The sequence below is a fragment of the Parasteatoda tepidariorum genome, chromosome 1 (genome assembly GCF_982258835.1).
Source record: "Parasteatoda tepidariorum strain Cologne lab strain chromosome 1, Ptep-v5.0, whole genome shotgun sequence".
NCBI lineage: Eukaryota > Metazoa > Arthropoda > Arachnida > Araneae > Theridiidae > Parasteatoda > Parasteatoda tepidariorum.
This window is the reverse complement of record NC_141755.1, coordinates 80,083,836-80,106,525: the sequence shown is the minus strand read 5'-3', so window position 1 is coordinate 80,106,525 and position 22,690 is coordinate 80,083,836. Positions and strand designations below refer to the sequence as shown.

At 29.0% G+C, this 22,690-nt stretch overlaps 1 protein-coding gene across 2 annotated transcripts in view; it reads right to left on the bottom strand.

Annotated features, from left to right (window-relative positions):
• Positions 1-22,690, bottom strand: part of LOC107446020 (immunomodulatory peroxidase) — a 67,931-nt gene that overhangs the window by 27,259 nt on the left and 17,982 nt on the right. For both annotated transcript variants that reach the window (XM_071179569.2, XM_087167452.1), the window contains 6 exons: positions 22,513-22,642; positions 20,215-20,423; positions 16,671-16,841; positions 15,227-15,406; positions 1,996-2,097; positions 1,119-1,214 (listed from right to left, as the gene is read on the bottom strand). In XM_071179569.2, the coding sequence (XP_071035670.2) occupies positions 1,119-1,214; positions 1,996-2,097; positions 15,227-15,406; positions 16,671-16,841; positions 20,215-20,423; positions 22,513-22,642 (888 nt within the window). The remainder of the gene's footprint in view (positions 1-1,118; positions 1,215-1,995; positions 2,098-15,226; positions 15,407-16,670; positions 16,842-20,214; positions 20,424-22,512; positions 22,643-22,690) is intronic.

The window sequence follows — 22,690 nt, the reverse complement described above, 5'->3', positions numbered from 1 at the left end:
TCCCAATCCATACCAGGAAAAACACCATTCATTTGCATAGGTGTCCAAATACTTATTGGTAGATAGTGTATATAGAAAATGCTTAAGAACAATTTATATATTAAGTAGTACCGTTTCAAAGATCAAAGATTCAATCTCAAATTAAGGCCACGGAGAAAATAATTCTGATAAAACTACCGTACTATATGGTAAAGACATTACTGGTAAAAAAACATAATTCTGATAATAAAAACCAAAATATATGGTATTTAACCATTCATTTGGTAATTTTTCTATTTATAAATTGTAACGGTCTATCGGAAACTCTAGTTTCCAAAATTGTAATTCTTATTAACCACACATTTAGTGAAACATACGGAACTGGAAAATTATATGAATGGAATAAATAAATGGCTTATTATGCTATGCTCTGAAGTATCATGGCAAATTGCCAAATTTCGCCACATTTACCAAATTTTAACGCGTATTACAAAACGTTATTTTATTGCTAATTTTTCCAAAATCATTACCAAAGTGTCTAGATAAAAACTATCGAGTTTTTGGTGATCCCATAGAGCAAGAAACAATTTAAATTTATTATATTCTGGTAATTTTGAACATACGTTTTTTCTCAGTGTAGACAGCTTTTTTTTTCTTTTACAAAAAAAATATTTGTTGGATTATTAATATTTATTGAAAATTTTAAAAAAAAGATTATTTTTCTTAAACAAAATATTGAAATATTTTATTATAAGCAATAAATAAAATTTTACTTAAAATAGTTTGATTTTACAAAAATCTATTTTTTAATGAGTTTTAGTTTTGATAGTTTGAAAGTTGATAGTTTTTGAAAAAAACAATTATTTTTTATTTTTTGCTATTTTGTTGCTGTTTATTATTATCACTTTTATTATCATCATCAAAAAGAGAAGGGAACGAATTTAGGAACTGGTCAGCAAGCAGCGGCTTTGCCCCTTATCTATAAATTATTTACAAATTTCCAAGTCCAGTTAATGACGGACATTTTAACATTCGTTTTATCTTTTCTATAAGTATTTCAACATACACTAACTTATATTAATTTATTTACAAAGGTTTCTTAATTCTTCAAATTGTGTAAAGAACTTTAAGAAAATGACCTGTAGCAAAACATGGTGTTTCAACTCTGGCACATGGAAGAGCTCGACTTCTGGGTAACATTAACTCTCCTGCAATAACTGTCCATTTCAGATTACCTATTAAAATGAAAACAAAAATAAATCCATTCAATAAACTGTTTTAATATTAGATTTGATTTTAACATCTGCAAATATTTATTCAAATTAATAGACATTTTATACCCTTCTTTGTGTTTTACTATAATTTTGGGACTATAAAATAAATCAAAAACTTTTTAGATACAATTATAAATTTTGCTTATTCAAAGAAAGTTCTTTGCAGAAAATAATTCTTATATAATTATTTATCATCTCGTACTATTTTACTTAATAAAGATCAATAATGTTTAAAATGTTTACTTTTTTACATTATGCTATTTTGAATGACAAAATACAAATTTTGAAAAAAATTTGTTGAAAAATTTAATTAATGAAAAATTTAAAATATGACTTTTCTGAAATTTTATTGGTAAAACACTGTTAGCTAGATTACGATTAATTTTCACTTATTATCATTTGAAATTAGATAGTTTAAAACGTAGTAAAAATTTATGTACCTTACAATTTTGAAAAAATCTTTTAACATTTTTTAAATTAAGAAACAATAGTACAATTATTATAAATTTCATAGAAATTCGGATTTAGAGCTAGTTTATTACATAACTCATAGACATTGAAGGTATTTATTGATTTTTTTTTTTCAAATTATGCCAAATAACAGTTTTGCTTCAATGTAAATAAAGTTTTGAAATCAGAAACACAGCTAATCCTTTCAAAACCTTTTCAATAAAAATGATAGCGAAAGACTTATCTATTGATTAAATTTCAAATAATGTACAATAATTTACAAATACTTTACCTCCTTCAAAGCTTCTTAAAGTTTTGGTGATATTATCTGAGGATCCATAAATAGACGATCCATCAATGTAAGCAGTCACTTGATTAAGCTGTTCTCTGGGGCCTATTGTGAGGACTTTCAACATTAGAAAAGACTTCAGAGTAGAAAATTATTCAAATACGGAGATTTGGAAAATTCAATTAGTGAACTATTTGAAGTATGGATTATTTTTAATGAAATCTTTAGTTTCAAAAAGCGTTATTTAAATTGGGTGCATCTTATTAGAATGCTTTCCCTTTACACTACCGTTTGTTGTACGGAGCATAAAATAAGAAACGGACCACCCTGAATAACTTTTGATCCAAAACTCAATCTTAATGGTTTGAAAAATTGACCTCAAATATGTTAATAAATTAGTATGGGTCTAAGGGAATAGAGCGTTCGATTTCCAATCAGGTGAACCGAGTCCGAATCCCGGAGATGGCTGGTCGATACGAATTCAACATCCGGCTTGCACCGACCACAGTGCTGACGCGAAATATCCTCAGTGGATCATGGGTTAGAGTCTCCTTGCCGTCAGGCTAACAGTAGGAGGTTCTCGTGGTCTTCCTCTCCATGTAACACAAATAAGGGTTAGTTTCATCTATAAGTCCTCCACGAAGGCAAATTTCTTCCAATACTTGATCCAGGAGTTTCCTTGACTTCCGGATCGGGTTCAAAATTGTATGGCTACAGAGTTGAACATTAGTAGTCGTAAATGTTTTTTTTTTCTTTTTTGATGCCTTGCCTATTATGTTTGAACACTCAAACTCCTAAATTCTATTTTCTGAGTAACTACTCTTGTTAATTTTAAGATTTCACTAAATTCTTTGAGGCCTTCTGGTGTTGCCATGAATCGCCACCAAGACTACCTTTTTGAATCCGCTTTTTTTACTGAGAGGTCACGTGCGTGCACTCAGAGTCTACAGGATGATATTCTCCGGATGACCCCTGACGGGGCGGGACGGAGTTAAGCTTTGATTGGCAGTCGTAAACCCAAAATATTGGGTCGGCTGTTCAACGCATAGAGTAAAGAGTATAGGTAGAGTTGACATGAGAAAGTAGCAGTGAAGCCGTCACTGTAACCGGTCGGCCATATTGGTTTATGCAAAACGTTCGAATGCTGCAGCCTGCAGTCTTCTGCGCGTTGAAATTGCTGATATCAATGTTATTTTTTTTTTATTTCTCTTTAACGATTTTCTTTATTTTACCTTTTAAACATTGAATTAGTTATATTTTTCTTGTAAAAATGACAAGCTGTGTTGCATACGGCTGTACGAATCGATGGACTGCCTGGAATTACATTTCATAGGTAAGTGTAAATTCAATTCTCTTATTCATTTTCTAATTTAGTATTTTTAAATTCTGTTCTTGCAATAAACTGTATCTTTAATGTCAGAAGACTAAAGATTTTTTTTCTTCTTCTTAACTATTAGGTATTCATTTCAAACCCAACCTTGATTCTTATCAATTTTTATTGAAATGAATCAAAATAGAATTTCTAAGTGGCTTATAGAATATCAAAACTATAAAACTAATTATAGATAAGATAATGTGATTTCGTTTACTTTTATACTGCTTAATTGACAATTAATATGGCATAATTATAGTATCAATAAGTAGAATGTGTTATTCGAATTAGTGGGAATGGTTAAAAGTATTTATTTTATTTGCTACAATATTTTATGCTTTTATGAAATTTAATCTATGATGAAGAGTCTCTCAAATCATTTTGTGTGTTTTTCTGTTATTTACTGTTATTGATCATTATTTGGTAATCTAAACATTAAAAATAAGCACTGCTGCTTTTTCAATTGTAATTCCGAACTGTTGCTCTGCTATTAAGTGGAATTTAAAAATATGATCGTAATGTCTAGTTTGTCAACAATTTGATTTTTATTCAACTGCTATTTTATTTATGACCACTCTTGCCCTGATGAATGACATAAAATTTTTTGAGAGTTTTTAACACACAAACATAATTTAAAAAATCCACCCAAATTGTTACTTTTTTTCACTTTTATAACCTTGGTGGAAACGTTTCCATAAATTTTAGAATAGAAAATCCAGTGAACTATAGAAACTGGCAAAAATCAGCCATACTCTCATTTTGCGAACTACTTCAGTTCGTACATTTTATTGATAATTAATATGCATTTAGGTTAATGAAATAAATTAAAAGTTTCAGTTGTGGGTAATCTATATTGGAGTAGTGGGTTTTAGTTGAGCATAATAGACTGAAAACAGACTATTTGTGCTACTGCATTTATTTTTTTGAAATTATCGACTGGATTAACTGTAATTATCAAAATTTTAATAAAGTTGTTTCTAATTGCTAATTATAAATCTTTTGAGTCGGTTCTTTAAAAGACGTAAATAATTAACGAGTTTTTATGTTCATGCTTTTAAGTTGGAATTTTATTTGCAGTTTTCCTAAAGATGAAAAACGTAAACAGTTATGGATCAAAGCTGTGAGACGAGTTAATTGGAAACCTTCTTCGTGTAGTAAATTGTGTAATGAGCATTTCTCAGAAGATATGATTGATAGAACAATAAATCTACTTGATGGTCTTACATATTCATTGATTAAAAAAAATTTGTGAACAAAAACTCTTATTGTTAAATAATTTAAATATTAATTTACTCCAGTGTTTCTTAACCTTTTTGGTAAAATGAACCCCTTTAAAAATTTTTAAGACGTCACGGACAACCCCCCTGTGAAAAAAAATAATTGCAAAAAGACATCCATAATTAGAAAACATTTATTTTTATTATTTTAATAGTATAAAAAATTTTTATAATTAAAATTTTTAATGTGAAGGTTGCTGCTGCTTTTCCTTAATTAACAATTGATTTAGGGTATAGTTTTCGACAAAGCAACGCGCATGTCATGTTCAACATTCAATCGATTTCGATGCTTTGTTTTTATTGTCACGAGTGTGGAAAATCCCGCTTCGCAAAGATACACAGTAGCAAACGGAATTATAGCTGCCATAGATCGCTTTACAAGCAATGGGTAGGCTTCCAAACGTTTTAAAAATTAGGAGTAGTTAGCGGATCCCCAAAATGCGACTCATGGACCCCTTAGGGGTTCATGAACCACAGGTTAAGAAACCCTGATTTACTCTAATAACTATTAAACTATTTATAATTTTCAATATTATTGCGAAAACCATTTACAAGATAGTGACAAATTAAAGTATTAATTCAAATTTTTTAACAAATGTATGAAATGTTTTTCACAACTCTTATTAAAATTCAATTATTTTCAAAAAATGACAATGCTTCAATTGAGGGCTATAATTTATGAAGGGAAAGTTTTTCTTCTAAAATTAATAAATGAATGAAAAAATTGTTAACAATAAAGTTACGTTTTTTTAAATTTTTGTTTTTTGTGTACTTTAAAATGTGTGTATAAATAAGTGTATATTTTTAAATTCTTATCACTTGTAATACATTTAATGCAATATTTTACTGTCGAATAACCAACATATATTATTCATATTTGTGAGTGAAGAATTATTATTCTTGACTAATAAACTCTGATAGTACTTACTTTAATGATGATATATTGATGGAAATTGATGGTATATAATGTAAAAATAAATAAAATTATTTATTTTTCTTTTATGTCTGTGTATTTTTTAAGAATAAAATATGAAATTCATTTTCATGAACTGAGAAAAAGAATTTAAAGTTCAGTGTTATTCTATTGAATAAAGGAAATATATAAAATAAATATAATAATATATAAAGCTTTTAATTCAAGTTTTTTAATAATTATCAAATGTTTTTTTACAACTTTTATTAAAGTATTAAAATTCAATTATTTTTCTATGAGGATTCAATCAACAAAAAATGACTGCTTCAATTGAGGGATATAATTTATGAAAGGGAAAGTTTGTCTTCCAAAATTAATAAATGCATGAAAAAATTACTAACAAAAAACTTTTTTTCTTTCTTTTTTAAGCATTAAATAAAAAATAACAGTTTAAAATAAAAAGCGTTTTAATTTAAACTATTTTTTTTTTTCATTTATGTGTCAAAAAAATAAATCTACATACATAAAATATTAGATTATTTGGCATAAAAATGATTAAATTTAATCTTTAGTTATGTTATTTTTATAAATATTAAATTGTAATAAATGAGGAGCGTGTTACTAAAAGCAATAAAAAAATTAAGCTTTGCTTGACATTTAAAAACTTTCATTTTTTAGCCATGCAACCATAGGTTACAATGAATGCTTTGCATAATCCAAGATGGCCGACAGTTACTTCAGTTTCTACTCATAGGAGGGTGGGAAATGTCATCTCTACTTATACTCTTAACTCTATGGTTCAACGACAGGTATAAAAATAAGATATAAAATAAATTATTACTGGTGATATTTTAAGTTGCGAAATCAGACACGAAAGCGTTCTTTCTCAAAATAAATATGCATTTTTTTCGACGGAATTGGATTTTGGGTAGGTAAGTACTTTATTTACGTCGCACTAGAGCTGCGCGATGGGCTATTGGCGACGGTCCGGGAAACATCCCTAAGGATGATCCGAAGACATGACGTAGCAATTTTGATACTCTGCAGAGGGGATGGCTCTCCTTTGGTAGCCCGATGACCTGCGCGAGAAGACGGACACTTTACGGTAGAGCAGTTTAACGAGGACCAATACTGCACACCCTCGGTCTCTAAGCAGACTGATCAAAGTGGTCACCCACCCGCTTACTGACCGCAGCCAGTAATGCTTGACTTCGGTGTTCTACTGGGAGCTGTGTCTTTACGATCAGTGCACTGAGGGACAACTTGGATTTTGGACCCCCAATTATAGGCGGCAGCGGCGGACTGGGAAATATGGTACCAATAGTTTTGTCAGAAGAGCAGTCCAAGGTTTGGATCCCTTTAATTTTACCTTATGCGTGCTTACTTTATGCGTAAATTTTACTTTATACGTGTTTCATCCTATCTCGAGAACTTTTTATTTAAATTGAAAGATTTTTGCACTCAATTGCAAAATTTGTTTATCCAAAAATAATTTCATGCAAAAAATAAATTTCATTCCATTGCTTAAAATTTTTTTATTATTTTATTTAATAATAGTCGAAAAATGTTTGAATTGCATTGAAAATGTATGCAATTTTTTACGTCATTCAAAAGAATGTAATTTTTTAAGACGAAATACAAAATTTGAACAAAATCGGTGAATAGTTCCTGAGAAATCAAGTTTTAAAAAGACGATTTTTTTTAAAGTTGTGCCTAATTGTTTGTGTCTGATTTTGTAACTTTAAAGAACATCTGCACTTACTAATTAACATATTTGAGGTCACCCCCTTGAACCATTAAGACCGGGTCTGAGAATGTTAAGTTCCGATCATTAAATGAAAAATAATTCAGAGTGATCCGTCTTTGCTTTTGTTTTCTAATTTGCACACTGTATATACATAAGACTTAAGAAGAAGAAAAATTTGTTGCTTGAAATTTATAACAGATTCCAGATACTTTCATATCACTGATTTCAAATCTGCAATCGGTTTCTCCCTCCAAGCTACAGTTTTTTTAATGATATTTTCAGTCTATTTTTTGTCGAAATGTACAAGTTTAACCCCTTAACGATCGGTTAATTTCCAAAAAAACGAACATAATAGTGCCTATTTTTTATCCCTGTATCCCTGATTAGTTCTGACATCTAGCTGAAAATAAACTAACTATCTACAATTACCTTAAAAACATCCTGGTACTGCCATCTGGTGTGTAAAATGAGAAATAAAATGTTCTCCGGGCAAAAGAAATGAATTAGTTTTATTATTATTGGCGCGTTACTAATGAACACTCCAGCCCGGAAATATCACGGGAGCGAGAAGGAAGGGGTTCGAAACGTTATATGTAATAGTGGGTAGTATAAATGTTACTACTAACTTCTAGATGAGTCAGGAAAGAGTTTTAACAGAATTTCATATTATCTTATTTTTTTTGTATTTATTATCATATTTTTTTGTATTTTTTAGACAAACAACAACATTTCATATAAAAGAAATATTTTATTTTTAATAGAGAACCAAACGGCAGTTCCACCTTAAGAAGAAATTCAAATCACAAAAAAGAAAATCTTTCAAAATACAGCCATTTTGTTTCTGTTTCTTAAAAAAAAGTATTACTTAACCTAAATTCGCCAAAACAATAATTTGTGATCCAATAAATTTTACTTCGTAACATATGTCTAGAATCATTAATTGTTGCTATAGTTTTCTTTTTTAAATATTTTTCCCTTGATGTTGAATTACTCGATGATATTATCTTTCCAAGTACTGCATTTAATTTGGATTATTATTAGAAACCTTGACGTAATGTAATAGTAACATAAGCAGTACCATTCTATTATGAAACTATTTTATTGATTCTCCATTAATCAAGATATGACAGCACCTCAAGAAGAGACGTTCAAAAAAGTTTTGCAAGAGCAAATGTTGGGTCACAAAAACGATTCTTTTTCCTACAGAAATAAAAATTGCATTGTTTTCTTCCATAATTTTTTTTTCCTATTTGGAACTGGGGCTCATGAGTTGTATATTAAACATATATAAGACCCCCAAACTAATTACTGAAGTATTTTTTTTTCAAAAGTAATAAATAAAATTATTTCCAAGCACTTATCGTTAACGTTTATGAATGAATTTTTAAACAATATAGACGAAGAAAGTATTGTTCAGAAACTTTAAAAAACGTTGAATTTTTAAAAAGTACTTTTCAGTGCTTGATGAATTTGTTTTTTGACAAATAGTTACATTTTGGAACAACTATATTCGTGGGACATTGGAAGTAATTTAAATAACCTAAATTTTTTTAGTTCTTAATTATAATTATTTGAAGTATTAATTTATGCTTAAACAATACATTGCTTATCTTTTTGTCCTATATATTCAATTTTTTTTAATTTTTTATTCCATTGCTTTTCCATACCGTACATTTAATTTCATTTTTACACAAATAAACGTTCGTTAATTTTTACTGGAGCATTTTTTTTCCTTCAAAACTTAACAAAAAACTTGCAAGAAAATTGAAAAAAATATATACTTTTTGATTGCTACATTAACCAACTTCTAAACAACAGTTTGTGCCAAAAATTGTTACTTTTAACAAATAGACAAAAATACTACATTAAAAAAATTAGTTAACCGAAATAAAAATGCTCCATGTTAGTACTACATTTTCTTTAATTCATCCGAATTGAGTAGTTTAGAAGCAGCATTGGGTATATATACTTGTATATAATGTTACAAAATAGTACATGAGTATTAATATATTACTCATGCTTATATATATATATATAATATGCTGAGTAATATATTAATACTCATGTACTCAGTAATATATTAATACTCATGTATATTAATATTCATGTATGTTATAACATTTCTTAGTCTTTCTTTATAGCTTGTCAAAAAATCACAAAATATTGTAGCAATATATTGTAAAAATTAACCAGTCAGCATTCATAAAATTAATATCTACAATTTCAATATTTGCAACAATGCCAATATCCACTTATATGCTTGTGAGCAAAAACTTTATTTCTAAAATAATTACATTCTTATGAAAAATAGTTAAAATATAAAATAGAAGAAAAATGATACTGAAATATGAGTCGCCGTGTATAACATTACTTTCATAATTGATAGCTGAGGGAAAAAAACTAGTAACGTTAATCGCCAAAAATTAAGTAATTTTTTCCATACTTTTTAAAATCAAAATGCTACATTACTATTATAAACTATGATTAACAATAAAGTAAAAATAATTCAATTTGATAGTTATATTATTGATTAATACCATTTTCATCAATTCTTTAATTTAGAAGTTCGTAATATTACGATACATTCAAAAAAAATTTGTAATAAGGAAAGAAAGAAATAGTTTTCAGAATTGCTAAAATCCTAAACAGAATTCTCTACTTTTCCTAAATGAGAAAACCAATGCGAGATATCTACTTGGACAAATTATCTGAAGACTTATTTATAGCCCATAAATATTTATATCTCCATTTCTAGGTCACTTTCCTCAGTTATACTGGAAAACATTTATTACAATTTTTTTTCTTTCGATATCTTCTATATTTATCATTTTTATAATGCTTCAGTTGTTTATATGCTTCAATACGATAATTCAAATCTTTATCTTTATTATATTTCAGTTTTTAACCGAAACGAATTTATCTAAGACTGATTATTTTTTTTAAAAAATGCGATCCTCTTTTCATTTTCAATTTATTTTTAATCAAAAAATAATAGTAAATGTTGCAACATTCGTAATTCCCGTCGGTAAATGTCGTCTACATTATATAAAACGCTAATACGTACGTATGTATGTATCAATAAAACCGATGATATTTCTTTTCTCGCGCTGGCAACAGTTTTCATTTTTAATTGATTGGATTCGGCGCGCAAGAGCACGTAGTGAGCAACCAGATAACAATAACCAGAGTGAGCATTATCAGGTTGTTCAATTCAGATTCATGCACTAAAAACATGACAATATTTGATTTAAGCTCATTTAGGAATTAATTGATTAATTGAAGTGAGAATGCTTTAAAAGGCCGCTGTTGAATTGATATTTTTCTACTGGGAGCTACCTAAACGTCTAAAAAACGTTTAAGTGTTTGTATTGAATGCATTGAATTTTTTTTATATTTCGCGTTTATTTACGCATTGAATTTTCACGCTTTAAAATGCAGAATATTAGTGAAGCAATATTTGATAATTTATTTTGCTAATATGTTTCTTATTTAGCTAATGTTTTGATTTTTTCACCATGTACAATCTAAATAGCTAATATACTTTTTTAAAAGCCAATAAGAATATTGGTAGAATTCTTCTACATAAGTACAATACTATGTCTTTGATGATAAAATACTATGTCTTTGATGATAAAATACTATGTCTTTGATGATAATATATTATGTCTTTGTGCTAGAACATTGTGTTCATTGGTGAGCGAGCGCAGCGAGCCATGGTTCACGGCGAGAACCACATAGGATTGTGTAGCAATTCTCGGGGGTTGGCGAGCGTTAGCGAGCAGGGGGCGGAGCCTCCTAGTCTATATTATATAAAACGCTAATACGTACGTATGTATGTATGTATCAATAAAACCGATGATATTTCTTTTCTCGCGCTGGCAACAGTTTTCATTTTTAATTGATTGGATTCGGCGCGCAAGAGCACGTAGTGAGCAACCAGATAACAATAACCAGAGTGAGCATTATCAGGTTGTTCAATTCAGATTCATGCACTAAAAACATGACAATATTTAATTTAAGCTCAATTAGGAATTAATGCGTGAACCACATAGCACGGCGTGAACCACATAGGATTGCGTAGCAATTCTCGGGGGTTGGCGAGCGTCAGCGAGCAGGGGGAGGAGCCTCCTAGTATTTTTATAAAGCCATTTTCTTGTAAGCTGAAATTTTATAACGCAACTTTTGAGATCAGTGAGAAACATCATATTTCATATTTAATTCACCCATTCCTAATGTAGCAATGATGATAATTACTACTTATATATATTTTTGATATCAATACAGTGCGCGAATTTGAGGCTAATTTTATCTAATATTCGGAATTTTATGCACTTAAAACCGTTTTGATGATTTAAGAATGGTGGTTTACACAAATTAACTTATTAAAAACATTAATTTAATCGCATAAAATTTACGCATACAGTGAGGAATTAATTTTTGTTGGACAGACATAATATGCAGAGTAAAGATGGAAAATAATTCTTTTTTAAGAAGAAAAAAAGCTATTGCACATAAAATCTACTATTAAAATATTATTGAATTATATAGTATTGAATTATATAGGGGTCACAGTATCCTTGCAACAATTTTTTTAAATAAAGGTATAATCATTCATTTTGTGGATACTTTACATGCTCATTTAACTTATAATCAATAATTTATCTTCAAAAAATATTTAAACAGTTTAATTTTCTTAAAATTTAAAAAATTTTTGAAAAAATTCAAAATCTTTAAATTTTTAAGGCTGTTTTTATTTTAACATACTTTCGAAAAAAAAAATTCTTAGTGCTTACTTCATTCATCTTAACAATTTTGTGCATTCATTTGTTGATATACCAATTAGGATATTTTTTATAGATGATTTTGTAAAAAAGTAGAAAAAAAAGCTTAAAAATTCCTGTTGGGTATATATAATATGCTGTAAAAATTTTAATACCTCATAAAATACTTATTCCATGAACAGTTTAGATAAATGTATTATACTTAAGATAAAAAAGTTTACTTGAGAAAAAAATAGTTATAAAAAAGTTTACTAGATAAAAAATTCCTTAGGAATTTAATTAAGATTAAAACACAAAATTATCATCTATGAGAAACAGCACTTTAAAGTCTGTCTGCTGAGCAAGTTTCTGTATTAGAGAAATCTAAAATCATTCATAACTTTTTTTAAAAATGTAGACAGAAAGATGATTTTTTTTAGTGCATTCAAAATAGTTTGAAGTTTTATTATAAGCAATAAAAAAAATTTCGATATTTTGGTCATTTTTTGGGCATTGTGAACATCTAAGTGAACATCATTATTCTCTACTATAAGAGAATTATGGTTCTTCACTGTGGTGGAAGGAAGAAATATACGACTCGTACGGTAAAAAAGCTTTGGCAGCTGAGAGTAGACATAGAACTATAATGGTCAAAAGCTTTGGTGACTGAGAGTAGACATACAGCTAAAATGCTAAAAAAAGAAGAAGAAGAAGAAGCTTTGGTGGTTGAAAGTAGACATACGATGGAAACGGTAAAAAAAAAAAAGCTTCGACAGGGGAAAGTTTTTTAGTAGACATACAACTGGAATGATGAAAAGATTTGGTGACTGAGAGTAGACATACAACTAAAACACTAAGAAAAAGGGAAAAAAAGGAACTTTGGTGGTTGAAAGTAGACATGCGATTGAAACGGTAAAAAAAAGTTTCGGCAGCTGAAAGTTTTTTAGTAGACATACAACTAGAATGATGAGAAACTTTGAAGACTGAGCGTAGACACGTGACTAAAACGGTAAAAAATAAATAAATAAAGCTTTGGTGGGTTAAAGTGCGGGTAAAATTTACAACTGAAATAATGAAAAGCTTTGGTAGCTAAAAATAATAGACATACAATCGAAAAAGATCAAGTTACTAAATTTATCAAAAAATACAAATGTACTATTGCTGCAAAACCATATCTTTTTTTAACAAATTGAGATTTTAGACCTCTGCTATAAAGGGTAGCCACAATCTGGAAGATGTGTGCCATTGATGAAAAATAGGTTTAAAATAGATCATGTGAAGTTTGAATCCTTTAACTCTTTATAAGACCATTTTTTCTAGTTATGTTAATTAAAAACATTCTTAGGATTGAGAGTGAGTTCTAAATAGGAATTCATTTAGCTGAAAATAATTTTATTATGAAGTCTTTTTTTCTTTTGGTAGGTCAATTTCAATTAACAAAATAGTGGCTAAACTAAATAAATTCTAGCTTACAATTTTATTATCATAATCAATCGTACATAAATACATTTGTTTCATTAAACAGACAAAAAGTAGCGAACAACTAAGTTTCAAAACTCATCTTTGAGAAAAATGAAACGATTGAGAAGGGGAAAAAAATAACTGCAATCGATGAAGTAAATCGATGGCACAATGGTCTCTAAAAATTAATTGAAAAGAAGAGCACATAAGAAAAGATGAAATAAAAAAGAATTATTGCATCTCTTCCAGCTATTATATATTACCACGTAATGCAAAGAGAAACTATTATTGCCATTTTCTTTTTACTCGTAAGAAAAACTCTACTCAAAACAAACAAATTTGAAGAAAGATATTTTCTAGAACTCAGATAAGAAGTGAAAATAAAAGTACTCCTTCCGGCCTTTTCTAATGCCCATAAATTATACTCCGAAGCAAGATACAAATAATTTTAATCTCGCGAATAATCATATCAACAAAATATATGCGAATTTCTTCGGATGTGATTTGCAATTTTTAAATAAAATTGCCTTTAAAAATAGTTAAAACTTATTTATCTTCATAAAATATACAAAAATCTCATAAAAAAAGCAAAGCCTCTACAAAAGTATTATGATAGTTTTGAGAAAATATTTTGTACAGATATATCAGAGTTTGTAATTAATTTTTTGTAATGTAACTGAAATATAAAGTTATGTATAAGTTGTAACATAACGTTAAGGAAACTGTAATAATAGAAAGATTCAGCATAGTGCTTGTCTTACGTTAATTGTAACGCTAACTCGTTTGCGATACAGCAATCTGTACTGAAATTTTTGCGCATGCGCCGTGAATCTCAAATGACATTAACGTTAGAGCTAGGGGGGACCGTAACGCTTCACAAAATCTTTCTATTATCACGCAAATAGGCATACGATCATTTTGGTATTAAACTAAAGTACCTTCAGGGTTGAAACACGAGATGATAGGGAAAAAAACGCTAAAATAGAGGAGAAATTACAAACTACAATAACAAAAAAGGATTGTACAATGGATAGGGGAACGAACAATGGAAGCTGTGGCTGAGATGCAACGCTAAATGATTTCAGCAGAAATATTACATAATTTTTCAAGTTGAATATCATTCAACATTGTACTCGGCCACTAACTTAGATTTCTGGGAATCATTCTATATTTTTAAAAAATCCTATGTCATATTTCTTTTATCCATTTTCAAATGTTTTTAAATCTATTTTATTTTGATTTCTACATTTTGTAATGGATTGCGTTCTCACATCTTGTAGCATTCGTAGCACTACATCCACACATATACGTTTTTCTATTATTTATCAACTGTTGATCACTGTTGATCTCGTTTGATTATGTTCCTCTACCTTTGTTGTAACCTTTGTACCTTTGTTTTTCCTTTGTTGTAACTTTGTTATTTCTCCTGCATCTCTTTGTTTCTCCTTCTCATTCTGCGTTTTGACACTGAAGATGGTGGTTTGTTATAGTACTGAAACATTCTTTGTGCTTGTTCCTTGTTATTTCCCACACTGCTCAATGTTGACGTTTGTCTATTTTTGTACTTAAAATTTCCTAATAATGCTAATAAATGGTTTCCAATAAATAACACTTTATTTCAAACTATTAAAAGCTTAAAGTTCAAAAATATTTCAGAATAGTCAAATACTTAACAAGAAAAATAAAAAAAAATTTAATATTTACCAAATGTGCAGTCAGATCGTGGAGCTGCTACTGATCGTAGAAATTGCATGCAAGTTACATTGTATTCTTTATATAACGGATCGTTGTCCGGTACATGAATGGGCATGCATTGCGGGTGCAAAAGCTTCTGATTGTTCTGTATTTCAGGATGACAGCAAAGGATTCCATCTCCACTTCCAGCTGAAAAACAAAAGAATGTTTAACTATAAGAAGTCCATCATTAATACAATACAAAATTTCTTAATCTATTTATTTACCATTGTTGTTTTAATACTTTTTACTTAACTCCCTTTCGTACATGTATACTTTTGAGCGGCAAACGATGCAATAGAAGTTTGATCACTTTCCAATTAACTGGAGTGTTTAAATTCTAATTAGAGTTCTCAGTTAAATGGTAATAGTTTCACTCGTGCCCTGTCTATTACAGTAGAATTTATCGCTAATTAAAGTTTAGACTACTTTCTAACCATGTTCAAATTTAAACTAGATTATTGAGTCAAATAATAATTTAAGTTACGGTCATTTTTTGACCACTTCATCAAAAATTATAAAGAATTGAAATTTTGACTTCTTTCGTCTAACTAAAGTACTAAAATTCTAACAAGAGCTCTGTACTGGCTTTCCCTGTTTTCAAATAAAATTTATCGCCAATCAAAATTTTGCCCACTTTCCGACACTGACGGACAGTAAAACTTTTTTTTTTTAAATAATAAAATAAAATTTTTAACACACACACATTTTTCAAGTGGAGTAAAAAAAGTTCTCGTTTTCCGTTTTAGGGTCATTTTTTTTAAAGTAATGTTCTGTTAAAATATTTTCAGAATTGAGACTAAACTATAAAAAGAAATTTGTTTAGCTTATTACCTAAAACACATTTGATTTCTCAGACATTCTTTCTGTGGTAAGGGGGGTCATATTCTCAAAATTTTACCAAATTAAAAAAGAATTCGGAAAAAAGAAAGCCATAAACATGAACTTGTGTATTTATAAATTGTTTATAACTACAAATAAACTCCATGAGATTTGATCAAATGAACGAACACATAATACACATGAAAATCTTTTCTCCCCAATGTTGGCCTCTCTTTTTGACCTCACACTAGCCTTTACTGTTACCCACATTTATGTAAACTAAGCCTTTCATTAGTACTTTTTTGTATTTTCTGAACTTATCAGAAGATGGCAGCACAAGTCATAGGTGGGGAAAACAGCTCCACCTATACAATTAAAAATTAATGAAATTTACGAGAAGTTTACTTCCCACAACTTGTAAAGAATAATGTGTGTCAAAACAGAATTATTCCCTCTTTTCAGAATAGAATAGAATTATTTTAACATAAAAATATTTAAACGTGCTCTATAAGAAATATTTTAAGTAAAATATCATAAGTTTAAAAAAAATAACAGTCAAATATCTATAAAACAGAAGTGATGTTGTACTTACCATGCGTAACACCTGTGAGTGACAAATCATAACCTAAAAATTGAGCCCACAGAGTAAAAGCTGTTGTGATTTTCCGGCTGGGTCTATCCAAGGGATAAAACACTCGTTGTGACACTTCTCTGGCACTTGGTAAAGGTCCTCCATCGTATGATGCTCGTGCTTCATTTATTCCTGCAAATAAACAAACATTTATCACTTTCACATGATGTGTCTACGAGTGGTACAAAATTTACGAAGTTATGTACAAAAAATTATTTAATATATAAATAAACAAACAAACATTCTATTTATTTTCATCTGTAACGCTATAGAAATTGTTGTAACATAAAATCTCTATTCATATTTGTTAAAATTTATTTATTATACTATCTATTCATATTTGTTACATTTTATTTGCTACTATCAACTCGTATATATTATAATTTATTTGTTATAAATCATTTGTTATTATCTACTTGTATTTGCTATAAATCATTTGTTATTATCTACTTGTATTTGTTATGTTATAAATCATTTGCTATAATTCATTTGCTATTATCTACTCATATTTGTTATAATTTATTTGTTATAATCCATTCGTTATATTTCTTTTGTTATAATTCATTTTTTATTAACTACTCGTACTTGGCAAACCCATTGGCAAAATGGGTCTTGGTTTGGATTTGATGGCGTCCACACACATTTCAACTGTATTCAAGAGTAAGATTTCAACTGTATTCAAGAGTGCGCATGCGTCGCCATTGCATGCGTTGCTATGACGACCGCTGCTGTTTTTCTTTTTATTCTCGCTAGCAGGCATTTTTAATGTATTTACATAATAATAGATCGCAACTTTTTTTGTCAGTTTTAACTTGTTTGCCCATGACAAACTCATATTTCAATTTGACGAGCATATTACAATTGTCTTTCTACTCGTTCACTTTTAATTTATTTGCTGTAATTCATTTGCTATTATCAACTCGTATTTGTAATAATTTATTGGTTATAATCCATTTGTTATAAATCTTTTGTTATAATTCATTTGTCATTAACTACTCGTACTTGTTTTAATTTTTTTTCTATAATTCATTTACTATTATCTACTCGTATTTGTTATAATTCATTCGTTATAATCCATTTGTTATAATTCTTCTGTTATAATTCCTTTGTTATTAACTACTCGTACTTGTTATAATTTATTTGTTATCATCTACTCGTATTTGCTATAATTTTTCGGTGCTATTAAAAATGAGATGTTTGGAAACCAAGTCGATCCTTTTCAAGAAAAACCATCTTATCTTTGTAATTTTCGTGTTTGGATGAAATATTTTGTGTTCCTAGAGAAATCATTGGGGCATGATTGTTTTAAGAATATTTTTACCGACTCTTTTAATTTTTTTTCTAAATTTTATTTCGGATATAGTTGTATCTGTTTGGGTTTTTTCCATAACTTTCAATTTAAAAAAAAAAAAAAAAAAAAACAATTATATCAGTCTCATTCTATTATTAAGCTGTACTTCTTCAAGAAAGAAAAATTTTATAAACTTTAAAGAACGTAAAATTATTTTTTTTTGAAAAAAAATAGAATAAAAGGCATATATTAAGCATCATTTTTCAATAGGAAATCGTATAAATTTCTGTAACTTACATTTATGTAAGTTCCAAAGCTTAGGTATAAGTAATAAGTTGTCCACAAATAATGTAAATATAAATTGTGGACAACTATGTAATAAAAATATATGTTGCTTGGTTGGTGTCGTATCCTCTATTGAATCATATTTCATGGTGTGCTTGAATAGTTTTTGTTATTTCTATGGCATTAAAAGAATACAAATCCTCTTCTGTGGGATAGTTTAAGAAGTGAAGGCCTGCAGCGACTGCAGGGCAGTTAAAAACGTGATATGGTGTCAGTTCCACATTAAGACAGTTGCCACAGTTTTGATATTTTCTAGTCCCATCTGTAGAAATTTTCATGTTTTTATGATGTTTTGTTCTTAGTCTGATGAGAGTAGTGGCTGTCTTCCTATCGATGTCAAGATTAGTTATTTGATCGTGGGCTTTGATTTTTAAAGAGGTGAATAGTCTGGGCTTTGCAAAAGCATTTGCATGTGCCAACGTGGTTGGGATTGAATTTTGATTTAGATCTCTGGCATTTTCAGCCAAGGAATCAGCTATTTCATTGAACTCTAGGTTCACATGGGCGGTAATCCACTTCAAGAAGCAATTTTTCCGGAGACGCTGAAGTTGTCCAAGTTGTTCTATGATATTCAGGATAAGGCTTGAGGTACCTTTGCTGAGGGCCTGTAAGGCAGACCTGCAATCGCTGAAGATGATGATACCACTAAAAAATATATGTCGTCCACAACATAGGTTCCGCAAGTGCACAACTTATGTTTAAATAATTTACAGGACAGAAGAGTAATTTTAAAAAAATACTACATCTATTCTATTTGTTATTCAATAAATCTATTGGTTAAATTTGAGGAAAGGAGGTTCAGTTTGACTTTGTCACTAAACGCCAGAACTACTAAATTTTTCTACTAAATTAAACCAGCTGTACTTAAGCTTTTACAATTGAAGTTTTTTGGAAATTGTTTGTTTATTTTGATACTCTAAACTGTACACTGTTAAAAATGTCTCGAAAAAATTGGTTAAATTACAATTTATTTAATTGCTATTTTACCATATTCCATTACAGTCAAATTACCATACATAATATTGAATTGAAACTGCTAACTGTGCGAAAATCGTTCATTAACTGCTTTTATCTAATACGGTTAAACAACCAGGATTTTATCGCCCTAACTAAGCCCACCTAATGAAGCCACTTAGTTCCTTAGTACCTATTACAACCGAAAGGATAAATTTGTCAATCTCATGATTGACTGACAGAGGTTCGAGTCTCAGAACTGACACCACAATATTTCCTCAATTCCCTTCAACACATGCAAAATTTCCAGCGTCCTGCATTCCCGAATTTGTGACTTTGGACTACTAAAATTCGATACTATCATTTACGCATAGATAGCACCACCATAAAGCTGTTAAACTATCTCTATTATCCAGTAAAATTTCTTATTTCGGATTTGAAGTCATGCTAGTTGTAAATGGTTAAAAAACCGTATAGTTAAGTATTCATAGGTTTTTAATCATATTAGTTGTAAACGGTTTTAAAACCAGAAAGGTAAAAAATTTTCTTTACCTTAAACTTAACGGTGAATTGGGTGAACAAACAGCTACTAGTAATTTAGGCATAATTTTAAAATGAAAATTCTAACAGAGTAACTACAATTACAGTAGTGTTATTTTTTTATCTTATAATTTTGCCAATACTGTGGTAAAAATGACAATATTTTCTGCACTTATGCTGTGTGATTATACTTGATGAAAGAATGTTTTTAAAAGATATTCTTTAGAAGCGTTTGAGTTACATATAAATGCAAAAACTATTTTCATGAAAAAAATAATAATTTTCAGTGCAAATATCATACAGAGCTCTAAATTTCAATTTTAAATAACTTCCATATTTAAAAGTTGAATTATTTTAACTCATAAGTTTACTAACCGTCGGCATATCGAGGAGGCAAGATCCTCGAATACGTTTGAAAAGATTTTCCCCATTCAGGGTGCAATAAATTATTACAAGAACCATCTGACGTCCGGTATTTCGTTGTTGGACAAGGAGACGATTTAGGACAAGTATCAGCAATAACGGTGTTAGCTAAACTAATGTGTCTTAATCTTTCCTTACTCTGCATAGAACTCAACTGGAACCTGAAAAATACAATAATAATTTGCTAACAGTAGAGTCCCGATTATCCGAATTAATGTGGAGCACGACCGACTCGGATAACCGAAAAACTCAGTTAAAGCGAAGAGTATAAAAAAGAAAAGAAAAAGGGTAGGTATAAATGTAATGTATTTAACAAATAAAAAATTTATACGAGTACACCGCATACAATTCATATTATTACTAAAAAGCTTACTTAAAAATACCCAAAGAGCATACTTTACGAAAGTTTTTACTTAAAATAAGTCCGTAATCGTTTTTTGCATTACATTACTTGGGAGCTTTCCTGCAGCATTTTCTAGCCGTTTCGCCATTTTTCTAGGGATAACAGAAAGGCTGGTGTCGCCACTTCTTGTTGTTCTACATATTCAATAGCACTTTCGATAGCTTTTAGTCCATCTGTACGAAGAGATATTTATATGCTTTGATTTTCATCCTCACTGTCTTCATCGTCACTAGATTCATTTTCATCATCGACGATATTAGTTGTTGGATTTCGTTTTCCTGAGCGTTTCGAAGATAAAATTCAGGCGGTAATTTCAGAAATAAAAAATAAACTAGAACAAAAAAAAAAAAATCCTTGAAATATCTGATAGCTCGGTTAAAGCGGAAACTCGGATAATCGGGACTCATTTTGGTATAATTTTTGAAAGTAAATTTATTTCAAATATTGCATCGTGTTTGATAAACCTTTTGCTGAATGGAATTTGTTTATGGAATAAATACCTTTTCAATGATTATCCGTATTTTCAAATTTTAAGTAATGACAACACCTAAGTAATTAAAGAATAGCTTGATGCTCTCTAGCTATATAATCATTACTATATATTGGAATAATGATATAATGGTATAGAGTTAAATTAGAATAATATTAAACTGGATTACTTAACTATACTCCTGATTCCTTGATATACGATAATACGAAACAGGATACAGGAATTTTAAAAACATTTTTTGCGAAGGTTCTTCTTTAATAAAATGGCTATCATTCGAAGTAAATTTTAAAGTTTAAGTAAAGAATTTCAATTTTTAAATTTATTATTAGTATTTTTAATAAAAAAAATGGTTCAAAATTAGATAAACATGACAGATTGAAAAGTAAATGTTAAACATCAATTTATTTATTTGTTGCTGAGTTATTTGTAGCAATAATTTGAAAATATTGCATGATGCCTGAAAAAATGGGTTTTAATTTTACGAAGAATATTAAATTTAAAATTATTTTTAAAATTTCCTTGTTATATTTTCAAGATGTGAAAAAAATATCCTTGGTTCAAATCTAATAATCGAAGAAGAAATCCAATGAAATATATTTCAATGAGTACATATTGAAAAAAAACCAAACCTTAAAAAAACTAGTTTCCGAGAATAAATAAACAAACTAAAAACTTTCCGTTTTTAATTCATTTTTACCCTTTACTTTAATTTATTTAGATGATATCCAAAATTCTTATTTTCCTTCACACAAAAAAACATTGAAATGTATGATACGTAAAAAATATTGCAACGTAATTTCAAAATATTAAGATTCGATAATTGCTCGCTTTGCATTATTTTTTTTTTAATTTTAATGTTTATTTAAAATAATTATCTTACCTGGGAAACAACGTAATGAATGTAATGGAGTATATCTAAAGTTAAAACTAATCTAGGGTTTTTCTTAAAATATAATGCAGTGAATGAAGACAATTTCACAATTTTAACATGGAATGACACTTGAAATGAATAAAATTGCTAAATTTTTCTGCCATACAAAAATTTTGAGCGAGCAATATTTTTATTTTCAATATTTTTCTCGTTAAGTTTAGATTAGTTTTTCAATTAGGCTCTCCTAACTTACACGCTATTGCTGAAAATTTTCAATAGCATGGGATTCAAAGTTGAGAACAAAAATCACAATTGAAGTTGGAAAAAAAATTCTCTTGGAGATGTTGAAATGAAATAAACCATCATTTAAATATTTAATTTGTTTTTGAACTTTAAATAAACTTTATAATGCGTGAAAAACTGCCTGTGCTTCCTATAAAAACGAGAACAGCGCGAAGTTCGAATGTTCAAATGTTACAAACTTACGTTTTAACTAACTTCAGTGTAGCTTCGACTCCTGTCAATCCATCTCTTCCCAATTCCCATACTTTCTTTTTATTTCCATCAAATTGTGCATCAAGAAAATACTCAGGGTTGTCCTTTCTCACTATCAAACCTAAAAAATTACATGAATAATACGTTATTAGGTTGAGATCAAAGTTTC